Raw genomic sequence first — 14,104 nt, 5'->3', positions numbered from 1 at the left:
AATTATTACATACAAATCAATCTCTAGATGTTGTTTTCTTAATAATGTTTCAGATCTTTTCATAAGACATTGTTTCCTGGAATAGGACTTATAACTTACTTTTTACAGACTTGATAGACTAGATAGAGAAGGGATTTAACAGGTCTGGGAGCTGTATGTGCACCTATTTGCAATCCATAGCAGTCAGCTGGCTGTCATTTAAACTGACCCCGGAACTGCTGCTTGGGTAAGTAGATATAGACTACTGCCAAGGACAACAGGTGTTCTTAGCAAAGTGGAGGGCACCAGGAGGCGTGCATAAGATCATCCCCCTGCCCTTCACAAAAAGAGCCACCAGTTATTGGCCCCAGTGCACAACGCGTCCCGCCTCTCACACCTTTTAGGTAGCATAACCCGACACCCACACAAGCGGTTCTCTTATTTATTGGGGTGCAGTCACGTGTGCTACTTTTGACCAGGATAGGAGCACTGGGCAGCAGAAGTTCTGCTCGCACCTCCACACAGGCACCTCGGACGAGTGGAGTCTGGCCTTTTCCTCCACGGTCATACACGTACACACTGAGCGGGTGTTCTCCTCTAACGCGCGGACAGGATTTAGAGTGCACTGTCTTATCTTCTAATATTAAGAGTTAAGGGGATAAATATAAAAGATGACGGCTGTTATTGAGACACAGGTGCAGTATAACAACACCTACATGATGTCTACTACGGAAGAATACATGACTCAGGAGGACGACTGGGACAGGGACCTTTTGCTGGACCCTGCCTGGGAGAAACAGCAGAGGAAGGTATGTTCATATGACTGTGCTCAACGTCACTTTGAGGGGGTGAAACTGTTGTATTTACCTTTTATAAAACTTGGCACCCATAGATTCCACCGAAATACACTGGTTGCTAGTTATCATTTAAAAAAAATATAACTCTGAAAGGTTTGTATACCACTGTATGATGTCATAGTGGCTGTAAGTGTTGTAGTTTTGGTGTAAATGATAGCTATCATTGTTAAGTGTTATATACACTCACTTACTGTGGTAACCATAGCTTTGGCTAAAATGCTACAGTATTTATTACATTATGGTCACAAATAATGGAGATGCTGAAAGCTTTTTTTTCTTTTACCCTAGTAAGAATAGCTATTTTACTAAAGTAAGAATGCCTGACAGGTATTGCAATGGATTTTATGATTATCCTACAAAATTTGAAAAAAAAAAAAGGAAAAAGAAAATCGTACTGAACAGCTTGGATATGATTAAAAAACATACTTTTACCGTTTTGAGCTGACAGGCGAGTTTGCATGTTGTACAGCTGTTATTTCCATTCATAGTTTTCCTCCGTGTTGTCTTACCACATCCCCGCCCTCCTCATTAAGTTTGTGGCTAATTTTGCTGGCTCTTTATGTGTTATACGAGTCTATAAAATAGTTTTACTAATCTCAGCACGGAAAGCGGACACTGTTTTAACCGTTCGTTGAATTTTTTTTTCGACTTGTACAGTTACCTCAGAAAAGCGCGCGTAATTTTAATCCGTTATGTGTAAACACATAACTCTCTAAACTTACCTGTGCTGTAAACGATCAAACAGTCGATTTTAACAGTCAAAACTCGGGCTTCTCTGTGTTGATGCAAGGAAGTTGGGTTAAGAACAAGAAGGCGTTTTTGAAGATCACCCGGTTGACAGAAATGACAGATGACGTTTAATAGCCGGCAGTGGAGCTCGTGCACGGTCTGAGGTGACGTCAGGCAAGAACAACTGATTGATGTCTGCAAACCACTCGAGATACGTTTGTCAAGTCAGAAAAAGACCGTTTTGATTCATAAGTCGCCTTGTATAACAGATACATTTTGGGAAATGTATCTTGGTTAAAAACATGATTTAATATCTATTAATATCGTTACACATGTTATTTTAAAAATAACTACCATTATTCTTAAATTCTTATTCTTAGTCTTATTTTGGGTGGGAAAAAAAACATGTTTTTTTTTTTTTTGCAAAAAATGGCCTTTATCATAAAACTCCATAAAGATGTCTTGCAAACATTTGTGGGATGTTGGCTAGACCCGACAAAGCTGAAAGACTTCAACAGATGGTGGGAGAGCAAGAGAAGTGCAAGGAGGGTTCATTTCAGTCTGTGAATAAACATGCCCTAAAAATACTCCTGAACCTTGCCGCCCCATCTCCCATACTGCTCCCCCGTTCCCTCCATTCTTAAGACTGTCTTTTCTGAGCTCCTTTGCCTGTGCAGTTGCTCCCTCTGTATTTGATAGCTAGCAAAAAATGGCACCATGTCAATTGTCACTATTTTAATGGTGCACATTTTTAAGGTGGTGTTCTATAGCCAACACCTCCTAAGATGTAAACCATAGACTTAGATGTTCCCGCCTCTCAGCTGAAAAAGTAAAGGTGAAATTTAAAAGGCAAAGTCAAATTTTCCATTTGATTAAGCAAATTGAGTGATACTTCTCATGTGGAAGTCATAACATGCCCACTAGCGCCCCCTCGTTTTTACTAATTTTTTTAAACGTGAAAAAGCTGATGCCAAACGAGAACACGAAGCTTATAAGTAAAGCTTGAAGCTAACTTGATCTTGTTGCAGTGATAAAAGGTTTCAAATCAGGCTATTAGATTAGTTTCAGTCTTGAGTGCATGGCAGAAGGTCTTTAAACATCCTCAGGCATGTAAAATCAGCACAAGGAGCTGATATCACAGCGTAAATATAGAAAGTGCATCATTTTGCAATGAAACGAATATGGGGGTTGCTCGGGGGTGGGGGTCCTGCACCTGTTCTAGCGCCACAGCGCACATATACAGAAGTCGCGGTAATAAAGTGATTGTCAACATGCTGTTTCATCTGATATCTGTCAAAAGGCAGCAGAAAATAGACAAATCGTTTCTGAGCACCGCTGTGCTGTTGACTAGTAAATTCCGAGTTAAGAATTCTCTCACAATCTGGTTTAAAATAGCTAATATAACGCTGCTAGCCTAATGGCTGGTCTTAAATAGTCTCTTTGAGAGAAAGAGTGTTTCAGTGGAAAGACTCTCAGTAATGCCACCTAGAGGAGCATACAGATATTAGACATCTCCCATATCAAAATATATCTAAACAGTGAACATTTAAAAGAGATTCTAAGAGTTTTAAGCCATAAGTTGTTGTTGTTGCCGCAGCTAAGCTATTGCTAATGTAGCTAAACTGTTCGCTGTAAGCAGGCCACACAATCCTGGCTATATTTACCTGGGGGTTTTTTATATGATGATTTGAAATATTGACTTTAGGCTATATTAAACGTAAGAAGGTGCATGTAATATTGTGGCATGCAGCTTGTGGATTTGCAGTTGCTTTTTGTTTATTACGCCTGTAGGACACAAATTGTGATTGTTTTGTTGGAAATATAGCAACATTTTTGAGTGTCATGGCTTGAGTTTAATTTGTTTGGTTAAGTTATTAGTGTGCATAGAGGCAATTAGTATAAATCTCATTACCAAATCCACCTACACTTAAATGTTCATAATGATTATTTATTTGTATAAATAATGCAGTTCCACTGACTGAAAAGAACCTTTTTAATTAGTTTCAGAGCAAATATATCAAGTGATCAGATGAATATCATTAAAAGGTTGAAAAAATATGGCTATTTTAATACTCAGAAGGCAGAAGCCTCTATATATACACACATTACCCCGACCTTGAAATGATCTTTGACATGCATCACGATGTAAACAATACCTCCACATATGAGACCACATTCTAGCTGCACCGTCAAACGGAGAGATATTAATACCCTTTACACAAGTCTGCTCAAGACCCATATTTGCTAACAAATGGATATTCATGTGGGAAAAGTCATCGCTGATCAAATTAAGTTGACGTCTGTTCTCTGTGGTGTGAAGTCGCTGCTTTCTGCCAGTCATTTTTTTGTGAAGGCCGCTTCTACTTCTGTCGCTGAGTTTAGTTACAATGTTTCCGTTGCTTCTGAGCGTGAACTGATCTATTGGTCAAAGCTTGGATGTCATGAAGACATGGCAGTCGTCCTCAATGCCAAAATTCATTGGCACACTGAGTTTCAGATCAGATTCGGATTATGGCGACATTTGCGTAGAAATCAATTCGATTTGACTTTGCACAATCATTTTTTCCTTGTGACACTACCGGATACTGGACGACTTTTAGCACCATCACATTTTAATGCATTATATATAGTTTAAATGCTATTAATGACTTTTAAGTTACACTGCCAAATTCAGGGTAAAAACTAATTTCATTCTGAAATTGCTGGTAAATTTCTTAAATGTGATCCTGGACCACAAAACCAGTGTTAAGTAGCATGGGTATATTTAAAGCTATAACTAAAAATACATTGTATGGGTAAAAATTATCAAATTTTTTATGACAAAAATCATTAGGATATTAAGTAAAGATCATGGTCCATAAAGATATTTTGTAAACTTTATTTTCTCAATATTTAGATTTTGCACCCTCAGATTCCAGATTTTCAAATAGTTGTATCTCGGCCAAATATTGTCCTATCCTAACAAACCGTACATCAATGGAAAGCTTATTTATTCTTAAAAAAATGACCCTTATGACTGGTTTTGTGGTCCAGGGTCACAAATAATTACAGAAATGCCAAGTACTGCATTGAATTAAGCATAAAAAAAGTTTAAATAGCAAAACCTAAATTTTTTATTAAACCTATTCCAACTATTTTTATTTTTATACTTATATATGCATACCTCCTATAAACACTTTATATATAGTTTTTTTCTCTAAAATATTTTATGCACTTCCTGAGAATGGGGTCTATACTTAAGATATTAATATTTTAGATTTTGTAGATTTTTGCAAGCATATACACACTAAAAGAGACCATACTAAAAAAGTACTAGATTTAAAATGCATTTAAGTCAGTTAACATATGTGACCCTGGACCACAAAACCAGTCTTAAGTCGCTGGGGTATATTTGTAGCAATAGCCAAAAATACATTGCATGGGTCAAATTTTTTGATTTTTCTTTTATGCCAAAAATCATTAAGAAATTAAGTAAGTTCATGTTCCATGAAGATTTTTTTGTAAAATTCCTACTGTAAACATATCAAAATGTAATTTTTGATTTGTAATATGCATTGTTAAGAACCTAATTTGGACAACTTTAAAGGTGATTTTCTCAGTCTTTTTGATTTTTTTGCATCCTCAGATTTCTGATTTCAAATAGATGTATCTCAGTCAAATTTTGTCCTATCCTAACAAACCATACATCAATAGAAAGCTTATTTATTGAGCTTTCATATGATGTATAAATCTCAGTTTTGTCAAATTTAACCTTATGACTGGTTTTGTGGTCCAGGGTCACATATTTGCTGACTTACTGAAATAAAACTTGTAATTAAACTATATTTGGAGTACTACTTTTGCACAATGCAAATTTTGTAATATTAAGCCTAAAATATGTTTAATATCACTTTTGATGAGGATTGTATAATCTTTAAGTGTACCTAAAGTATACTTGCACAATTAAAGTGCATTAAGTGCAAAATTAGTTGTTCATTCAAATATACCGTTTTACTATATCAAAAATTCAATTGCAGGGTGTGTTTATTAAGTACATAATATGTAAATGTATTTTTAGTATACTGAGCATGAAATAAATGTATTTTAAGTACATTTTAGTATATTTATTTCCACTAGGGTACTCATATGATTATTATATTCCACAGACATTATGCATGCATATTTTTTATAATGTTTAAGTTTCAGTCAATTTTATATCTAATTTATACGTGTGTGTGCAGCAAGAAAATATCATTCACATGAATCAGTTTTTTAAAACTGTTCTTAATTCTTAAACACAATTGCATATTTTAAAGGCTAAATGCTTCCTTATATCATTCGTAGAAAAACAAACAGATGTTGACTCTCATTTTATACGCGTTTCAGGTTCTATTGTGCATTAGTGTCATTTCTTATTTTTGCATTATTCTCACAGAGAGAAAGTGTTTCAGAGAGCAAACGGAGAGCGGCTGAGAGATTGTGTGGTCAGATCAGATGGCAGTTGCTATTCCAGAAGCTGTGGCCATGTAGGGCAGCGACTATAAACTACCAGAGGGACACACAGGCCTCACAACGGCTTCATGTGTGTGTGTTTAGATTTGCGTATACAGTTATATATTATCATATGCGTCTCTTACGAAAACGGTACTATGTGGACATGTTCAAAATGCAATACCAGGGTGTTGTTTAAAGTACCTTGGATGATATAGATTATGAATAGGTTATTCAGACATACAGTACCATAGTATAGCCATCTTCCATACCATGGTACCCCTACAGTGCTTTTTGTAAGGCTTGAGTGTGATGTTAGAGTGGTATTTTAAGAATAAGCTGTAATGTGGTCTCTGGTCTCTACAGGGAGTGTGAGTGTGTGTCCATCTGCACAACTCATTAATGAGGAGTCAGTTTAAGTGTGATGCTCTTTCAGCTGTCTGTAATGCAGGAGATTTGTTATATTTGTTTCTCACGTTCTTTAATTAGTAGAAATGCTTATATACCAGTATAAGCATTTGCATACATGATATGTGGGTGATGCTCTCATTTATTGTTATAGATGTAATGCTACTTAGGACAAAACTCTCTGCTCTAATTACGCTTCTAAAAACAGTATAAGGCCTATTTTGGAGTGAAGCGCTAATGACAGTATTATCGTCTCATAGAGGATGCTGTAGATGAGGTTGCCATAGTAACTCACAAAGACTAACTTAGTTTTAAGGAAACTCACTGAGTAACACACACACACACACACACACACACACACACACACACAGTCTTTCTCACATTGAATCCCCAGCAGTTGTAAGTCACACTTCTGTGAACCCATTAATGAGTGCTGCTGCAGTCGATAAATGTCGAAATGTGAGATGTCAGGTCTTAGCATGCCTTGAGTGTGTGTGTTGGGTGACTGAAGGCTGCTGCCTTGTCATTCCTTTAAGATGATTTCAGATTTTCCATTCCCATTAAGATAATTCGGCCCAGAGCCTTAAGAACATGCTGACCATAAGACGTCGGGAACACTCGGTTATTCAATCTTCAATCTTGTGAAGGGTTGCCAGATCTGAGTAACAAAATGACACACTATAACAAAACTTTATATATATATATAGGGTACGACGGGACTAAAAATTGTTAAAATATGTCTATGATATTATTTTCCTCTAAACCACTAGATGGCAGAAAAATGTGCTTAAGCATCCGCTTTTCAAGATACACGTGCAATTTTGGCTGATGCTTGAGACAATCGCTGGCAGCAGCGCAAAGTCATTTCTGTGCTTACTTGATCTAATATTTTATGTTTTTACAATTTTTGTAGATTTAAGTAGCAAATGAGAATCACTACAATTCTTAAATATATATATTGAGACAAAAATCTCCTTTTTTTGTTTAAGATAATTAAAGCAACAGTTTTTAAATAACGAAAGAATATGTAAAAGTATGGTATTTGGGATTAAAGGCACCCCTGCTGTTGGGGCTAACAGGCACAATAATTGACATGGTAATTAATAGAATGCTGACTTTTCTATTTGTTGACATGACATTGTTAGATTCATTACCATGTTTAGAATTAAATCATCTTATTTAAAACATGCTGTCATATCATTTAATAAAATATAATTTGTTGTTACTACTGTAAATCTATATCAAATTACTATGGGATCTCCTTCAATGCTTTCAGAATTTTTACATTTCAAAATGAGTTTGTTTCTGTATTTTAACGTATCTGTTTTATTTTACCATCAAATAGATGTCTCTATGATGTACGTGTGCTATCAGAGATTAGACAGTTTATGCAATATGTCAAACTTTCAAAGTAGCACAATTTTGGCGAAAAACTGCAAACTTGGCAACCCTGATGTTTTGTTTGTTTGGTTTTGCTGTGCTTTTAAAAAACACAATTGTGCCAAATGTAGAAACTCAAAAGAAAGATTATTTAACTTTACTCTTGCCTTTGAAATGTTGGTGGAGCCAAAATGCTATATTAGTGCTTCAGGTCTCAAATTCTAATTCTGTTTGTTGGTTAGATGAGGTGCTCTGAAAAAATGTAATATTTATTCCCTGGAATGCAAATTTTATCTGGAGTACCCTGCCAAAAAATATTTATTTTACCCCAACAAACATGATTGTTAATGGGGGACCTCCTTCGAAATGGAATTGGGCTTATTTTGAGTAGCAATTGGGTGGGATTTGTTGTGAAAACCTGGCAACCCTGAGAAGGAGACCAGGTGCCGTTTTTTTCACCCTGACAAATAAGACAAAGCAGGTTACTTCTGGTAAGAGACAAGGTCTTTCAAATATTTTAATTTTTTGAGAAATTTAAGCAAGGAATGAACATGAATGAATATCAAAACATATTTTATTTTAACCACAAAATACGTCAATACACACCATTTTTTTAAGTTCAAGTCTACCGAAGTTAATCTACCCTCCTGTCTGATTTGTTTGTCGGACAAGATGGTGGATTCGGCATTATGATTGGTCAGATCACCTGTCAATCAAGCTCTTTGCAGAGGAGCGTGACAATGTAAAAGTAGCGTGTTGGTTTCAATAGAGAGAGTGGGAGGTTGCCGCTTGATAATAACGTGATATTTAGCACGTGGAATGTAAATTTTACCAAGGGAACCTCACCAAAAAATGTGTATTTTACTCCTTTGAATGCGATTTTTACCAGGACCCCTTCTGAAACGTGGATGGGCTAGTTTTGAGTAGCAATTGGGTGGGTTTTGTTGTGAAAACCTGGCAACCCTGGCGTTCTGTGTGAACGGCTGTTTCCAAACAGTTCCTAAAATACCTTGGTCATGGTAAAATGGTGGAAAAATACCAAAAAAATTGCAGATTAAACCTAGATTTAATTTAAACCAAGTGTAAATAAAAATAAATATGACTACAAAAATAGCTTAGTAGTACTATTTTATATATACACATTGCACTGTTGACTTAACAACATTCTAATGGCAAACTCAGTTGAAAAGAGTTTGAAATCTGTGATTTTTTTTTTAAATCTGGGATTTAAATACTAAATGGATGAATTATGTTTGAAGAGCTGTGCTTTTAGTTTTGTCATTAGTGTTCATGAAAATGGGTAGCTTTAGATTTCTTTGCTTGTTTTTTTTTTTTTTTTTTTTTTTTTGTGACCCTGGACCACAAAACTAGTTATTGAAAGCTTTCCATTGATGTATGGTTTGCCAGGACAGGTCAATATTTGGTGGAGATACAACTATTTGAAAATCTGGAATCTGAGGGTGCAAAAAAATTAAAGTATTGAGAAAATCGCATTTAAAGTTGTCCAAGTGATGTTCTTAGCAATGCATATTACTAATCAAAAATTAAGTTTTGATTTATTTACAATAGAACATTTACAAAATATCTTCATGAAACAATCTTTACTTAATATCCTAATGATTTTTGGCATAAAAATGTATTGTTGGCTATTGCTACAAATATACCCGTGCAACTTATGTCTGGTTTATCGAATGTTATTGAAAAGTCTCAGAGAAGTATTTCAGTGAGTTTCTGATGCAATGGCTGAAATAAAAGGTCATAAATCAGTGGTTGTGTCCAGGGTCGCGCTCGCAATTTTGGGACCTATGACAAAATATGAGGTTGGGCCCTTCTACCACACCGAAGCAGATCTCTGGGGGCCCCTAAAGGGCGTGGGCCCTTAGATTTGTCCTAACTTTCCCCCCTTTAGCGGCGCCCCTGGTTGTGCCCTGGTTGTGGTTGTTGTGCCCCTGCATTGTCTCCTTCAGGCCGCGTCACTGCCATCTCATCATTGTTTTCCCTCCTCGGACAATTACGTCCGGAGAGTGAGTGAACAAGAGACAATGAGCAGGAGAATGAATGGCAGCCATCCAGGCAAATGGCAAGCTATTAATACAGCCCTAGCTGCTTTATTTACTCCCAATTACCGGGAGCTTTTTTCCAACTCGACGATCATGCTTTGGTAAGGTGATAATTCCTCCCCACTAGAGGCATTAGACAAGCATACCTGCCCTATGTGTGTGTGCTTGACCTGACCTGTCCACTACATTCATACAGATATGAATGTGCTGTTCTGTATTTACACTGACCACAGTGTGGCACATGAGCGCATTATAAAGATTTTTAAAAGTGCAGTTTGATCTCATGAACAGGTGAACCATTCATAACCTCACAGCTGAGCTCTATAAACAGGTGCCCTACAGATCTCCCTCGCATTTATTTTATAGCACTTTAATTGGTACACAAAGAGCTCACTGGAACATGATTCTGATAGGACAGTCAGATTCAACTATGCAAAACTCTATAAAGTCATTTATTAGTTTATTTGGAGTTTATTTTGGATGACTTTCTGACTTTACATGGCATCTGATCATGCATTATGATTGCATATGTGACTCTGGACCACAAAACCAGACTTAAGTAGCAGGGGTATATTTGTAGCAATAGCCAAAAATCATTTATGCCAAAAATCTTTGGGATATTAAGTAAAGATCATGTTCCGTGAAGATATTTTGTGCATTTCATACCATAAATATATCAAAACTTAATTTTTGATTAGTGTTATGCATTGCTAAGAACTTCATTTGGACAACTTTAAAGGTGATTTTCTCAATGTTTTGATTTTTTTCTTTGCACCCTCAGATTTTCAAATCAGCCAAATATTGTCCTAACAAACCATACATCAATGGACAGCTTTCAGATGATGTATAAATCTCAAATTGACCCTTATTGACTGGTTCTGTGCTCCAGGGTCAAATATATTGAATGCATTAATATTATAAATATTTCTAGACCTCAGTATAACAACACATTAGTACAACACTCCTGTTATAAAGGCTGCATCTGTTTGATCAAAAATACAGAAATAAATGGTAATATTGCAAAATGTTATTACAATATAAAATAGTGGTTTTAATTTTAATATACTTTAAAATATAATTTATTTCTGTGATGCAAAGCTGAATTTTCATCTGCTGTTTCTCCAGTCTTATGTCACATGATCCTTCAGAAATTATTCTAATACACTGATTTATTACTTTTATTATCAATGTTAGAGAGTTTTTTCAGGCTTCTTTGATGAATAACAAATTAAAAAGAACAGCATTTATTCAAAATATAATTCTAACAATGTAAATCTATGCTACCACTTTTATTCATTTAATACATCCTTGGTGAATAAAAGTATTAATTTCTTTCAAATAAAAATTTACTGACTACAAACTTTTGAACAGTAGTGTATATTGTTAGAAAAACTTTTTATTTTAAATAAACGCTGTTCTTTTTAACCTTTTATTGATCAATCCTAAAAAGTAACACAGGTTCCAAAAAAATATTAAGCAGCACAATTGTTTTAAATATTATAAATATTTCCAGACCTCAATAAAACAACAAATTACAACACTCCTGTTATGAAGAGTTCAAAAGTTTGGGATCAAGTTTGGGGACTTGTAAAGTGTCTAAAATACAGAAAAAACTGCAATATTGCAAAATCTTATTACAATATAAAATAATGGTTTTCATTTTAAAATACTTTAAAATATAATTTATTCCTGTGATGCAAAGCTGAATTTTCCTCAGCTTTTTCCCCAGGCTTAAGAGTCACATTCCTTCGGAAATTATTCTAATACACTGATTTATTACTTTTATTATCAATGTTAGACAGTTTTAGGATTCAGGATTCTTTGATGAATAACAAATTAAAAAGAACAGCATGTATTCAAAATATATTCAAAATCTTTTCTAACATTGTAAATCTTTGCTATCACTTTGTATTAAGTTAACACATCCTTGGTGAATGAAATAATTAATTCTTTTCAAAAAAAGAAAGAATGAAAATTTACTGACCACAAACTTTTGAACAGTAGTGTATATTGTTAGAAAACCTTTCTATTTAAAATAAACGCTGTTCTTTTTAACTTTTTATTGATCAAAGAATCCTGAAAAAAAAGTATCAAAGGTTCCAAAAAAAAAAATATTAAGCAGCACAACTGTTTTAAATATTATAAATATTTCCAGACCTCAATAAAACAACAAATTACAACACTCCTGTTATGAAGAGTTCAAAAGTTTGGGATCAAGTTTGGGGACTTGTAAAGTGTCTAAAATAAAAAAAAAAAGAAAAGCTGCACAGCTGTTTTCAACACTGATAATAAATCAGCACACACTCTTAAAAATAAAGGCTTTTTATTGGCATTAATGGTTCTATGAAGAACCTTGAACATCTTTGGAACCTTTCCAATGCAGAAAATGTTCTTTATAGTTAAAAAAAAGGTTCAAAGATTTCAAATGTTCTTCAAAATGGTTCTTTTAAGAACTGTTCACTGTGCAAAAACACCCTTTTGGAACCTTTTTTTTTTAAATAAAGTGTAGTAGAATGTGACCCTGAAGACTGAAAATTCAAATTTAATTACAGATATAAACACAGCCTTGATGAGCATAAGAAACTTTAAAATTCGTACTAATCCCAAACTTTTAAGCAGTAGTGTAAGTCATTGATTCTCAATGCGAACTGGAGATTTAAGATGTACTGTTGGAGATGCGCCAGGGTTTTTCTTTAAAGAGAACCCAACTAAAATAGCAGTCCAGGTCAGTGATAATTTGGTTGGAAAGGTCACCTATTAAAGGGCTTCCCCAGCCGTCCGCTGAGGTTTCGAGAAGACAGACATCTCCGCTCATGCTGATGGCACATTACCTCACGTTTAAAGACCGACCCCCACACAAACACACTCATGCCGGTAACAGGTGGACGCCGGGAAATGAATTTACTTAACAGAGTGGAAGTGACAGCTGCATGCGTTCATTGAGGGCTGTTATTTAAAGGCTCAGGGTTACATTATTGGCTGCTTATTGGTGTTTATGTCTTTCGGTTCATTTTTAAGGAGGTTTTTGAACTTAATGGACATGTGTGAGGCATATTTGTTGTATGAGAAAGCTTTCTGAGGAGATAACAGTTGTGTCTCTCCTGTTGTGTCTCTTACTTTGCTCCTCAGGAATCCCTCGCTCTCAGCTGTGTCTCGGGTGTCCTGTGACAGCCACATTTAGACATTGTCACCCCTCCTCCATCAGCGCTTTCTTCCTGCTCTGTCTCTTTTCGACCTTTCCATTTCCCCCAATGTGTCTCTATCCGTCCATCTTCTCTCTATTTTGTTTCCCCTAAAGGCTCCTGGTGGTGCCACTTAAAACTAAAGAGGCTTATTTGCATATTCATGGCAGTCTTATTGTTATTGGTCACATGACATGCGACTTATTTTTAGTAAGTGTTTAATTTTAATTGCTGTTATTGTAAAATTAAGGGGAGACACTGCTGGCAAAGCATTTTTCATGCACCTGTCAGGTTTGAGATTTTGGGCTTTTTGGTGTTTCATAAAGTGTTTTTTTAGACTAGTGGAAAGACATCCAAAAGACACTGTTAAGAGTTTTTTTTATAGCACTTTATCTATTTGCGTCAAGAGATTTCAATTACAAACATATTTTTAAAGGCTGTTTTCTCAAAATGAGTTTTTTCTCCTACACTGAGCCATAAAACTCCCCTTCAGTGGCACTTACACACACCAAACTTTACTTTTTTAATCCTGTCTATTTTCTGAGTTTTTTTTACAGAGGGTTTTGTTTGTATGTAATTAGCTTGATTTTACACATTTTATTCCCCCAAAAATAGTAAAAAAGACTTTGTTTTCTGTCTGTTTTTTCTGAATTATGGATTTGACTCTAATATGTGACCCTGGACCACAAAACCAGTCTTAAGTCGCTGGGGTATGTTTGTAGCAATAGCCAAAAATACATTGCATGGGTCAAAATTATTGATTTTTCTTTTATGCCAAAAATCATCAGGAAATTAAGTAAAGATCATGTTACATAAAGATTTTTTGTAAAATTCCTACTGTAAATGTAACAAAATGTAATTTTTGATTAGTAATATGCATTGTTAAGAACTTAATTTGGACAACTTTAAAGGTGATTTTCTCAGTATTTTGATTTTTTTTGCATCCTCAGATTCCAGATTTTCAAATAGATGTATCTCGGCCAAATATTGTCCTATCCTAACAAACTATACATCAATAGAAAGCTTATTTACTGAGCTT

General features: G+C 35.2%; 1 protein-coding gene across 1 annotated transcript in view; it reads left to right on the top strand.

The window, feature by feature from the left end:
- Nucleotides 1-439: 439 nt before the first annotated feature.
- The window catches only part of actn3b (actinin alpha 3b), a 65,203-nt gene continuing 51,538 nt past the window's right edge, over nt 440-14,104 (top strand). Inside the window, exon 1 of the mRNA XM_073836470.1 lies at nt 440-788. Within this exon, the coding sequence (XP_073692571.1) occupies nt 651-788 (138 nt within the window). The 5' untranslated portion in view covers nt 440-650. The remainder of the gene's footprint in view (nt 789-14,104) is intronic.

The sequence above is a fragment of the Garra rufa genome, chromosome 3 (genome assembly GCF_049309525.1).
Source record: "Garra rufa chromosome 3, GarRuf1.0, whole genome shotgun sequence".
Classification (NCBI taxonomy): domain Eukaryota; kingdom Metazoa; phylum Chordata; class Actinopteri; order Cypriniformes; family Cyprinidae; genus Garra; species Garra rufa.
The sequence above is the reverse complement of the archived record's forward strand: the minus strand, read 5'-3'. Positions and strand labels throughout refer to the sequence as shown.